At 53.3% G+C, this 12,626-nt stretch overlaps 1 protein-coding gene across 7 annotated transcripts in view; it reads left to right on the top strand.

Moving 5' to 3' along the window:
• The window catches only part of TRIM9 (tripartite motif containing 9), a 68,618-nt gene that overhangs the window by 33,088 nt on the left and 22,904 nt on the right, over window positions 1-12,626 (top strand). For all 7 annotated transcript variants that reach the window (XM_054069038.1, XM_054069032.1, XM_054069036.1 and 4 more), the window contains exons 2-3: window positions 9,573-9,668; window positions 10,053-10,175. In XM_054069038.1, the coding sequence (XP_053925013.1) occupies window positions 9,573-9,668; window positions 10,053-10,175 (219 nt within the window). The remainder of the gene's footprint in view (window positions 1-9,572; window positions 9,669-10,052; window positions 10,176-12,626) is intronic.

The raw sequence follows: 12,626 nt of genomic DNA, 5'->3' as shown, positions 1-12,626 counted from the left end.
CAGTACCGGGGGCTTCGGCTCCTCGGCGGTTATTGCAGTCCTCATCTCACAGGGAGCTTGGGGCTGATGATATAGTAGATTGGAGATCCTAAGGAAGCGAGCTGTCCCACAATCCCAGGGTTTGGCTGCAGAAATGGCAGCCAATAAGGGTGAGCCTCATCCTGAAGGGGTTGGTGGTGTCACAGCAAACAGGCATCCTGGTGACATCCAGGCTGTCTGCAGCATCCGAGCTGAGCTGTCAGGGTTTACCCATCCCAAGGACATCCCAAGCGCTGCTCCTGCCTTACCCTGCCCTCGCCAGACCCAACCAACATTTATGGCAGCTCCTTAACACAGGGGAGGGTGAGTGCACATCCATGTGCAAGATTCCACCTTGATACGCAGTGACTCAGGGTGAGCTGGAATAAATAAAACAACCTGGGCTGAGCTGATAAGGCTTCCAACTCTGACAGTGCCGGGACTGGCAGGGATTTCTGCTCTGTGCTGCAGCCCCTATCAGCGCTATCAAAAAAAGAAGTGGTTTTCACATAATCCTAGCAGCTGGCAGGCAGCGGCTCCGTTTAGGGGCTCAGCATGGGGCAAGTTTTGGGCCCCTCACTAGAAGAAGGACATTGAGGGGCTGGAGCGCGTCCAGAGAAGGGAACAGAGCTGGGGAAGGGGCTGGAGAAGTCTTTTGAGTAGCGCCTGAGGGCACTGGGGCTGTTTAGGCTGAAGAAGAGGAGGCTGAGGGGAGACCTTATTGCTCTCCACAGCTGCCTGGAGGGAGGATGCAGAGAGGTGCACTCTTCACCAAGGTCACTCTTCTCCCAAGTGACCAGTGATAGGATGAGAGGGAATGGCCTTAAGCTGCATCGGGGGAAGTTTAGATAGGACATTAGGAAAAATTTCTTCACAGAAAGGTTTCTCATACCCTGGCAGGGGTTTTCCTCTCCTCCTGTCACTTGGGCAAAGAGATCAACACCCATGTTGCTACAATCTCCTTTCAGGGAGTTGTAGACAGGGATGAGGTCTCCCCTCAGCCTCCTTTTCTCCAGGCTAAACAACCCCAGGTCCCTCAGCTGCTCGTTGTAACCCCTGTTCTCCAGCCCCTTCCCCAGCTCTGTTCCCTTCTCTGGATGCGCTCCAGCCCCTCAATGTCTTTCTCATAGTGAGGGACATTGATCCTTGTGGACCTGCACGTGGGAGGCATGACACTCCAAAGTGTCCCCATCGCAGACGTCCTCCGGTTCTCCCTGGGGTTTTCCCAGTGATGCCATGGCAAAGGGCATTGTGCTTCCCTAAGGAGGGCCTGACAGTGCCTATGATTAATAGTAGCAGTTGTAGTGGTGTCTCTGCTTCTTCCAGAGATGCAGAGCCTGGAATTAACTCCAATGACAATACAAACCATCCCAGAGATAATCCGCTCTGTGGATGCTTGCCCGCCCCAGAGACCTGGAATGCCTTGCGTGTGTGGGGGATCATCTGCTTTGCAGACCTCAGCTGCCCTCCAAGCAGCTGCAGAGGCAGCAGGAGGAGCCTGGCACGGAGGCAGCTCCCCACATGGACCTCCTCTCCCAGAGGCTGCTGTACCTTAACAGTTTCTATTTCATCTTCCTCCATGCCCTCCCAGTACGGGAAGGGGCTCCAGGAAAGCTGGGGGGGCTCTTGATCAGGGACTGCAGGGATAGGACGAGGGGAAATGGTTTTCAACTGAAAGAGAGGAGATTGAGATGATATCTTATGAAGAAATGTTTTCCTGTGAGGTTGGGGAGACCCTGGCCCAGGTTGCCCAGAGCAGTGGTGGCTGCCCCATCCCTGGAGGGGTTCCAGGCCAGGTTGGATGGGGCTTGGAGCCCCTGATCCAGTGGGAGGTGTCCGTGCCCATGGCAGGGGGTGGGACTGGATGGGCTTTGAGGTCCCTTCCAACCCAAACCATTCCATGAGTCTGTCATTACCTCATGGGGTGCCATGGCTTTCGTGCAGCCAATGCAACCTCCTTGGCTTTCTCCTCAGATAGTCACCTGTCTCCCACGAGGACCATCCCTGCAGGACCCCAGGACATGGCACTGCCTGATCTGATCCCCTCTGTGACCATGTTGTGGACTTCCGTCTCGAGGAGCGGGTTCAGCCCAGGCTGCAGTTTCAGGCAGAGCTCTTGGATTCTCTTCTTGGGCAGCATTGAATCCAAAAGTGAGGCTCTCGTGTCTGAAGCCACAAGCCAATTAGCAGCAGTTTAGCTTCATCAACTTCCTGACTGAATGCAAGTTTTAATTAAACATCCCATTTTAATTAGTCAGGCGTCACATACAGTAAGCTTGCCTCAAGATTCAATTCCAAGTACGTGGGTCCTATGCTTTAATTAAAAGAAAGAAGCACGTGACTTCAACCCCAGCATCTGTGACAGCTCCTCATCCTTTTGAGGGTACCAACAGAACAGCTGGGAACAGCATCTTTTCTTGCTATTTTACCTCCGTATGGATGCTCCAGCGTAGGAACCATATGTGAGATGATTTGGTTAGGAGGAGAGAAGAAACAAGAGCTGGCTGCAACGCTTGGGATGTCAGAGTGGGTATTGGGCTCTCAGTGTAATGCCGAGAGCTCTTTTGGGGTGAGTTTTCTGTCTCGGGATGACAGGCACCAGCTAGATCGTCTGTGGCTTGCAAGGAGGTGCAGTCATCCAAAGTCTCAGGTGCAAATGGCCTCTGAAGCAGGCATGGTCTGCAACAGCCTGGAGGAGGTGGCTTTCACAGGGCATGCGTTGGAGTCACAGAATGATTTAGGTTGGAAAAGACCTTTAAGATCATTGAGTCCAACCGTAAGCCTAATCTTCAGCTGTGAACTCCTTGCTGCAGGGCCTTGTGGGTGATAAAAGCTTACGTTGGTCTGCAAGGAGGCAGAAGAGTTCTGTGGAAGAGAAATCCAAGGGGAGGGAGGGTTACACAGACTGTGTGAAAGCCATGTCAGCACCATGAGGTTATTGTAGAATCATAGAATGGTTTGGGTTGGAAGGGATCTCAAAGCCCATCCAGTTCCACCCCCTGCCATGGGCAGGGACACCTCCCACTGGATCAGGGGCTCCAAGCCCCATCCAACCTGGCCTGGAACCCCTCCAGGGATGGGGCAGCCACCACTGCTCTGGGCAACCTGGGCCAGGGCCTCCTCACCCTCACTGCAAAACCTTTCTCCCTAAGATCTCATCTCAATCTCTTTAAGCTTAAAACCATTCTCCCTCATCCTCTCCCTGCACTCCCTGATCCACAGCCCCTCCCCAGCTTTCCTGGAGCCCCTTTCAGCGCTGGAAGCTGCTCTAAGGTCTCCCTGGAGCCTTCTCTTCTCCAGGATGAACAAGCCCAGCTCTCTCAGCCTATCAGGTTTCTAAGCTGTGAATTGTTGGTGGCTGGAAGAGCTCCATCATGCAGAAGATGCTGCACTGCAGTCTCCGTTTGGCCTGACCTTGAACAGAAACATCCTTTCTTGGTCTCATTTGAATTCGTGACGTTTCACTGTCGAACGCAAGCTCGGTTTCCTGCACATGGATGCAGCCCTTGTGGGCTGGAGACAGGCAGTGCAGAGCTTCACAGCTCCTGGGCGGGCAGGGGCTTGGGGAAGGGGCTTCCAGCTGGCCGGGATACCGGAGCTAGCAGTTGAGTTTTGGCTTGCAGAGGAACCCTCACTGAGCAGAGAAGGAGATTGTCATCTCTCCTGAGCACTCCAGGTGCTTTCTTTAGAGTCAGAGCCTGCGAGCAAGCTGGGGTTGGAAGCAAGAGCAACTGCTCCTCGCTCTTGTTGGTGGCCAACACCAGCTAACTTCAGATATTTCCCGGTATGCCAGATGGAGCTGTCACACAGAGCCGGCTCCGCAAATCCAGCATCTGATGCTGAGCAGGACCCAGCACCTCCGAAAATAACACACTCAGCTCCATCCTCACTTGAAGGTAGACCTGCTCCATCCTGGCAGCTGGATTAGGAAGGAAGAGAACCACACCGGCTCCATCTGAGAGACGATGCGGAGTTTAAAATGGTGCTTTTCTCTGTTTCTTGGAGCTTGTTTAGCCCTGCTGAGCCACCAACCTCCGGCTCCGACTGCGCTCACCCCTGCGCTGGGACAAGGGAGAATCAGAGAGTGACAGAAATCCCTTTGTCAGCCGTGCCTGGGAAGGGGGTTACAGAGCTATTAGCGAGCACAAAGCGGGGGACGGATTCACTCCTAAGTGCTCTGGGGACAGAGATTTAAATGTTTAGCTCTCATTAATGCTAATGTGAATTACAGAGGGCTCTTCTTACTGCCTTGAAACAAGAGCATTGAAAAAGAGGCCAGCTTTCTGCAAAGAATGAATTCACTTGGTTTTAAGAGGGCAATAAATGGGATTTTTCTTCATTTCACACTCATTAATTCCCCTGCCTGCGCTAGCTCCCAGTGGGACTCCGCTAGGGTCCAGCGCATGCGACCTGGCTGGCCCACCGTGCTAGAGGACGTGGGGTCTCCATCCACCATCTGATCTTCAGAGTGGGGTTCCTGGCACCTGTAAGCCCGAAGATTCTGTTTCTACAGGGAGATATGAAGTCCAACATTCCATCTTTTTGCATGGAGGGGAGATCCTTCCGGTGTATGGCAGAAATTTTAACAGCGTGTTGTTTCCTGTGGTCTAGTACAGCATCCACAGGAGGCAAAGCTTGAGGTCCTTCCAACCCCCTGCTCCCCGGCTGAGGACTCCTCCTGAGTCTCCATCTCCTGCTCCCACGCTCCCATTGTGTATCATAGAATCATTAAGGTTGGAAAAGACCTCTAAGCTCATCCAGGCCAACTGCCAGCCCAGCACCCCCATGCCTACTAAACCATGTCCCCAAGTGCCACCTCTACATACTTTTTGAACCGCTTCATGGGTGGAGACTCCCCCACTGCCCTGGGCAGCCTCTGCCAGGGCTTCACCACTCTGTCAGTGAAGAATTTCTCTTAATATCCAATCTAAACCTCTCCTGGTGCAACTTGAGGCCATAGATCACATGCTTGTGGGAAACGTGTGACTGCCTCTTGCGTCCGGTGATTAAATCCTTCTCCGAAACGACAGACTGCATTAAAGCTTGGGTTTGCTCCAAGGGTCACAGAAGGTACCTGTAGAATTTACGGACCCAATCAGTCATTTAATTTCTCTCAGCAGCCTCTGACTTATTAACATAATAACAGAAACCAGAAGGGCTTTGTTTTTCTGTGGCGCTGGGTTATGAATCACGTTGTCACTGCCCCTGCGATGAATACATTCAGGCCTGCCCGCGAGTGCCTGTGTGCATTCCCATACGCGCTCCATTGTCGTATAGCATTAATTAACCTTGTTTAATGGGCTAATGGTGATGGCTTGCAGCTCCGAGTCCCTGGTGGAATGACTCTTGCCAGAAACAGGGATGCCGCGGGAGAGCTGGGAAGGTGGTTCTTTCAAAGAGGTTGTGTCCAGGAACGTATCTCCACTCCAGGAGAGCCTCAACGTGATGGGGACCATTCCTGGAGATCGGCATGGAGCTTATGCTGATGGAAACACAAATCTTAGAGCTCCTGTGTCCAGTGAGGAGCCTGTGGCCACCCATACAGAATCACAGAATCACCAGGTTGGAAAGGACCCATTGGATCATCGAGTCCAACCATTCCTAACACTCCCTAAACCATGTCCCTCAGCACTTCATCCACCCGTTCCTTAAACACCTCCAGGGAAGGCGACTCGACCCCCTCCCTGGGCAGCTGTTCCAGTGCCCAATGACTCTTACTGTGAAGAATTCTTTTCTGATATCCAACCTGACCCTCCCCTGGCGGAGCTTCAGGCCATTCCCTCTTGTCCTGTCCCCTGTCACTTGGGAGAAGAGCCCAGCTCCCTCCTCTCCACAACCTCCTTTCAGGTAGTTGTAGAGAGTAATAAGGTCTCCCAAACATACGCAGGAGTTGGCATCACCAGCTTGGCACAGGCAATGCTAGATCATCCCTGTGAGCTGGGCAGGCCAGTGTCCGCACCCCAGTCTCCATGCTGGGATGAGGGACGGAGCAGGGTGCACCTCATCAATCTTAGGATTACAGAAAAATCGTTTCCTGACTAGTTCGTGCTGCTTACCCGCAGGCACTGGTGGCACCAAGAACATGGTGAGCAGAGGGAAGGGCTGAGCTGGGGAGGGAGATGCACTGGAAGACCACAGAGGTGGGTGCTTGGAAAGCAATGGACCATTTTTTTATGGACTTTTCATGGTTAGACAATGAAACTATTGTGCTGTGAGAGTGGTGGTGTCCAGGGTGAAGGAGCTGCACTTGGACAGTGAATGAAGCACCAAGCTGAGACAGTTGGGATTGTTCAGCCTGGAGAAGGCTCTGAGGAGACCTTAGAGCAGCTTCCAGTATGGAAAAGGGCTCCAGGAAAGCTGGGGCGGGGCTCTTGATCAGGGAGGGCAGGGACAGCACGAGGGGGAACGGTTTTCAGCTGAAAGAGGGGAGACTGAGATGAGACTTTAGGAAGAAATGTTTTTCTGTGAGGGTGGGGAGGCCCTGGCCCAGGTTGCCCAGAGTACCATAGAATCATTAGGTTGGAAAAGATTGTTGAGATCATCAACTCCAATTGTACCTGTCCTGTCCAAGACCTGGCTGCTTCATCCCTGGAGGTGTTCAAGGCCAGGTTGGATGGAGCTTGGAGCAACCTGATCCAGTGGGAGATGTCCCTGCCCATGGCAGAGGAGTGGAACTGTGTGGGCTTTGTGGTCCCTTCCACCCTAAACCATTCCATGATTCTATGATTCAAATGCTTTCCTATTAGGAAATACAAAGATCCCCTTTCTGAAATGTATGGTGATAGAAAAAAATTCCTTCCGAAGTCTTTATTAAAAGAAAAATCCCACCATGCTGCACTTTTAACGAGGAGCTTGTAAATATAACAAACTCCTGCTGATTTTCTATTAATTGTGTGTGGTATCGGAGACCGGGGCCCTGCAGCGCTCGCTTCTCGGCAAACTGAGGCTTAAGACATCTTCTTAAATTGAGGAGGACTGGAGTCGTGTGTGGGCTGTGCCGGGCGAGCGTGGGGCAGGGCAGTGGAGGGCTTGGCAGAGCTGGGTTGTTCCTGCGGTGCATGGGGCTTCTTGTGCTGTGAGGAGCAGCTCGGGCTCCGATCTCAGCTCGCCTCCAGCTCAGGTCCAACCTCAGCTCTCCTCCAGCTCTGGATCCAACATCAGCTCTTGTCCAGCTCAGGTCCAACCTCAGCTCTCCTCCAGCTCTGGATCCAACATCAGCTCTTGTCCAGCTCAGGTCCAGCCTCAGCTCTTGTCCAGCTCTGGATCCAACATCAGCTCTTGTCCAGCTCAGGTCCAACCTCAGCTCTCCTCCAGCTCTGGATCCAACATCAGCTCTTGTCCAGCTCAGGTCCAGCCTCAGCTCTTGTCCAGCTCTGGATCCAACATCAGCTCTTGTCCAGCTCTGGTCCAACCTCAGCTCTCGTCCAGCTCTGGATCCAACCTAGGCTCTCCTCCAGCAGAGGCTCCAACCCAGGCTCTCCTCCAGCTCTGGATCCAAGCTCAGCTCTCCTCCAGCTCTGGATCCAAGCTCAGCTCTCCTCTAGCTCAGGCTCCAAGCTCAGCTCTCCTCCAGCTCAGAGAGGGGAGGGAGGAGAGATGGGGAGGCCCTGCTGAGCTGACTTAGCAATCCCATTTTTATTAGAGATGCATTTGCTGATTAGCTCCACATCCTAATGACTCGGGCACGATAAATTACAAAGGAAATGCAGGAATCGCTGGGGTTATATTAACAACTCCTGGGGAAGCAGCAGTAAGGTCATTTTCTGGGCCATTAAATGGTTGCCATTCATTTGCTCCTTCATCTCTTTGATAGCAATTCTTTTTTTCTCGATCTCAGCCCAGCGCCATCTCAGCAGGCGCTGCGCTCCGGTGACCTCGCATCCCTCCTGCACTATCGCTCTCTCTGCTCCCCTCTCCCCTCCTCCTTCTCCCCATGCCTTCAAGAAGGGCATCGAGGAGCTGGAGCACATCCAGGGGAAGATAGCAAAGCTAGGGAAGGATTTAGAGCACCAGCCTTATGAGGAGCGGCTGAGGGACCTGGGGTTGTTTAGTCGGGAGAAAAGGAGGCTGAGGGGAGACCTCATCGCCTTCTACAAGTACCTAAAAGGAGGTTGTAGCGAGATGGGGGTTGGTCTCTTCTCCCTGGTAGGCAGTGACAGGAGAAAGGAAAACAACCTCAAGATGTGCCAGGGGAGTTTTAGGTTGGCTGTCAGGAGGAATTTCTTTACTGAAAGGGTTCTCAGGCCCTGGCAGAGGCTGCCTGGGGAGGTGGTTGAGTCCCCATGCCTGTAAGTGTTTAAAAGATGGGTGGATGTCCTACTTGCGGACACAGTCTGGTGGTGGACTTAGCAGGGCTGGATTAATGGTTGGACTTGATGATCTTTATGGCTTTAAATTGGAAGGGGGATGATTTAGATTAGACATTAGGAAGAAATTCTCCATGCTGAGAGTGGGGAGGCCCTGGCCCAGGTTGCCCAGTGGTGGCAGCCCCATCCCTGGAGGTGTTCAAGGCCAGGTTGGATGGGGCTTGGAGCAACCTGATCCAGTGGGAGGTGTCCCTGCCCATGGCAGGGGGTTGGAACTGAACAATCTTTAAGGTCCCTTCCAACCCAAACCATTCTATGATCTTAAAGGCCTTTTCCACCTGAAACCATTCTATGATTCTATGCCAACATCCCAGGGTGCACGGCACGATGGAGCAGGTGCCTCCCTGGTCCCAACATCCTGACCACAGAAAGGATGTTCAAATTAGGTTTTTGGGGACAGCAGCCATCTTCTGGGCTCTCTTCTGTGTCGGCTGCAAAGAAAGATCACATCTCAAAACCTGGGGCTCGCAGGCATTTTGCAGCCCTTGAAGGAGGCAGAACCTCTCCAAGAGGTAAATCGTTGCAGGTGCTTTGCCCGGCTGTTGAGATATAGAATCATAGAATGACAGAGTGGTTTGGGTTGGAGGGGACCTCAAAGCCCATCCAGTTCCACCCCTGCCATGGGCAGGGACATCTCCCACTGGATCAGGTTGCTGGAGCAGGAAGGGGCAGTCCATGTTTTGTATAGCCATGGAGGACTCTACTTCACCTTAGTTTTCTGGAGTAATTGGGAGGTTTTCAGTCTGGTTCAGGTGTCCTGACCTTTGCTTTTTTGCTGATCATCATTAGGTTGGACTTGATGACCTGTAAGGTCTTTTCCAACCTAAATGATCTGATTTTCCTCAGCAGACATGGGTCAGATCCTGCAGGATTTGGGTGTCTGATTCCCTGAGACCACAGTCCAGGGGAGGTAGCAACTGGATCACTTTGAGACCTGGGATGAATGTGGCCTCTCTCTGATCACCCAGGAGAAGGTGGACGCTGAGTAGCTGCTTCCCAAGCCCAGGGCATCCATGATGATGGCTAACCCTCCTTTTCCTCTCCTTACTCTCAGAACAGCAGAGGCAGAAGAACATCTCAGAGGATTGCTGAAGGCTTCACACCCCAGCCCAAATCACACCTACACTCCTCCAGCACAAGGATGAGTCTGTGACATGGAAATGACCTTGCTCTTTCTTCTCCCTGCAGAGCCAGCTTTCCCAAGCCCTCAACGGTTTGTCAGACAGAGCCAAGGAAGCAAAAGAGTTCCTGGTCCAGCTCCGCAACATGGTGCAGCAAATCCAGGTACTGTGTCTCCTGGCCAAGGAACGTCCCCTTCCTACCAGGATGAACGCCTCTCTGTGATCCTGTCCCATCTCCCCAGCTTGGTTTGGTGGGTGCTCTCCCACCTGACTTTCCATATTACCCCCCTGCAGCCCTCCCCAGAATTGCTCCTCCCAAAGCTGCCCGTGTCACGGAGTGAGGAGCAGAATCCCAAACCCGTCCCTTCTCTGCAATAGGGATGGGGCAGGATGAACCAAACCTGTTCCTCACCTGCCACCACCACATTTGTCATTAACCAAGGGGGTAATCACCCCACGTGCTCTTGGTATGGATTTGTGTGTCACCGTGGTGTGGCTGTGGGTGAAAATGGCCTACGTGGCTGTGATGCTCTGCTCTGACGTGCAGGAGAACAGTGTGGAGTTTGAAGCCTGCCTGGTGGCCCAGTGTGATGCCCTCATCGATGCCCTCAACAGAAGGAAAGCCCAGCTGCTGGCCCGCGTCAACAAAGAGCACGAACACAAGCTGAAGGTGAGCCCCTACCCACCAGCCCAGGTGGTCAGAGAGCTTTCTGCAGGGTTGACACCAGAGGGGGACAATATCCATGTTGCCATTTGTTGGGATGAAGTGCCACAGGGAGGGGGGACCAGGGAGGTCACTGGAAAGCTGCTCTTCTTGTTTTTTCCATTGCTGATTCCATCTTGCTGCAGACACCCAGCCCACTCCAAGCGTGGTGGGCTCTGAGCAAAGAGCTGCTTTCTCCAGGTGGTTCCCACTGAATTATTCCACTACTGGGCCAATTAGCAGTCACCAGGTCAGCAGAGCCACACGTAGGGCACCCACAGGCTGGAAAAGGACCTTGTTGGTGTCCCGTGTTGCTTCCAAGCTGCTACCTTGATCCCTGAGGGAGCCGAGTGCCTGTTACTTTTGCTGGCTTCAGTCCTCGGGCATTTGGTATCATGAGATGCCAGTTTTGTCATCAGGCAGGAGCAGGAATTGCAGCTTCCAGCACTGAAAGAGGCTCCAAGAACGCTGGCAAGGAGCTTTTTCCAAGGGCCTGGAGTGACAGGACAAGGGGGATGGCTTTAAATTGGAAGAGAGAAGCTTTAGATGAGACATTAGGAAGAAATTCTTCATGCTGAGGGTTGGGAGGCCCTGGCCCAGGTTGCCCAGAGCAGTGGTGGCTGCCCCATCCCTGGAGGGGTTCCAGGCCAGGTTGGATGGGGCTTGGAGCCCCTGATCCAGTGGGAGGTGTCCCTGCCCGTGGCAGGGGTTGGAACTGGATAGGATTAAGGTCCCTTCCAACCCAAACCATTCCATGAGTCTGTGATTCTATGACTGTTGACATGCAGTGATAGCTTCAGCCCTTCCCATAAGAGACCAGTCCAGAGCATCCTGTGTGTCCACTTGGCTCTGCCGCATCCCCGGAGCAGCTGAGCTGAGGAGGAGATGAGCAGATAGATTGAGCAGTGAGACTCAGCTGTGTCACCCAGGAGCCCTTTCAGATCCAAACGAGTTGCTCCACCAGCCAGCGTGGAACCACAGCACCCTGGCTGCGGCCAATCCCTCCGTGAGCAGCCCCTCCAGCCTGCTTGGAGGTTGGCCATCACGTTGTGGCACTGTGGGAGCCAGGAGGAGAGTCACAGCGGGATGGAGCCTGCCGGCTGGCGTGATGCCACAGCTGCCTTTCACTGGGGATCCCAAGTTCCCATTCCCACACGACACTCAGAGTTCAGCTCGGTTTGGCTTCAGGGTTGACCTGCTTTGACTTGACACATATTTCATGGAGGAAGCACAAATCCAGGTTTGCTCGTGGGCCAACACTAATTGCTCTGGACAGGGAGAGATTTAGAATCATAGAATGGGTTGGGTTGAAAGAGACCATAAAAATCATCCAGTTGCAGCCCCCCTGCCATGGGGATTTGGGAGTAAATGAACTTGGAAGGGAAATTTCCCTGCCTCACCCAACCTCCCTCTATGCTTGGATCAAATTAAGAACTCAAGCTTAAAAAATCTGGGGGTTCAGTGGACCGGTTGCCCATTCCACCTCTGGGAAAGACCTTTGTGTCTGTCCTGCTCCTTGTTGATGGCCATGGTTTTCAAAGGAGCAGTGTGGTCTTCCCAAAGGAAGATGCCTTAAGGTGCGTACCAGTTTGAGGAGGACAAGGTGTGCTCAGCATGGTGTCTGAGTACCTTGGGGAAGATATTGGCACCAGGAGCTGGGCACTGAGGAGCTGTGATTGGGCTGCAAGGCGTGCCTCTGGTTTCCTGATGTCCCTCAAGCTTTCTGCTTGTTCTCTTGAAGAGCTGGATCGAGTCTGTCCTCTGTAGCATCTGGCCATATGTCGTGGTCTCTGTAGTTCTCTCTGCACTGCAGACCAGGTCTCTACAGTGCACCTTCCCACGCGTGCTGGGCTTGTGCAAGCCTCCAAGATGTGCCACCACTGGCATCGTTCTGGGTTGTTAATGCAGCAGCTCTGCTTCTCCCAGCTCCAGCCCGAGCCTCCTCTCTCAGTAGCAAGGAGCAAGTCACCATGGAAACATCCACCTGGAAATGCTCTGCTTACAGATTGCATGATTGTGGAATTCAGCACAACCGAACCATTGGACTAGTCCTGCGGAGAACTTGGGGTGCTGGGGATGAGGAGCTTAACATGAGCCAGTAACGTGTGCTCGCAGCCCAGAAACCAACCGTGTCCTGGGCTGCAGCCAAAGCAGCGCGGCCAGCAGGGAGGGAGGGGATTCTGCCCCTCTGCTCTGTGAGACCCAACTTGGAGTCCTGTGTCCGGTTCTGGAATCCCCAGCACAAGGAGGAGATGGAGCTGTTGGAATGGGTCCAGAGGAGGCCGCAGAGATGATCTGAGGGCTGGAGCACCTCTGCTCTGAGGCCAGCTGAGAGAGTTGGGGTTGTTTAGCCTGGAGAAGAGAAGACTCTGGGGAGACCTTAGAGCAGCTTCCAGTTCTGAAAGGGGCTCCAGAAAA

The sequence above is a fragment of the Cuculus canorus genome, chromosome 5, assembly GCF_017976375.1.
Source record: "Cuculus canorus isolate bCucCan1 chromosome 5, bCucCan1.pri, whole genome shotgun sequence".
In the NCBI taxonomy this organism is placed as follows: domain Eukaryota; kingdom Metazoa; phylum Chordata; class Aves; order Cuculiformes; family Cuculidae; genus Cuculus; species Cuculus canorus.
The sequence above is the reverse complement of the archived record's forward strand: the minus strand, read 5'-3'. Positions and strand labels throughout refer to the sequence as shown.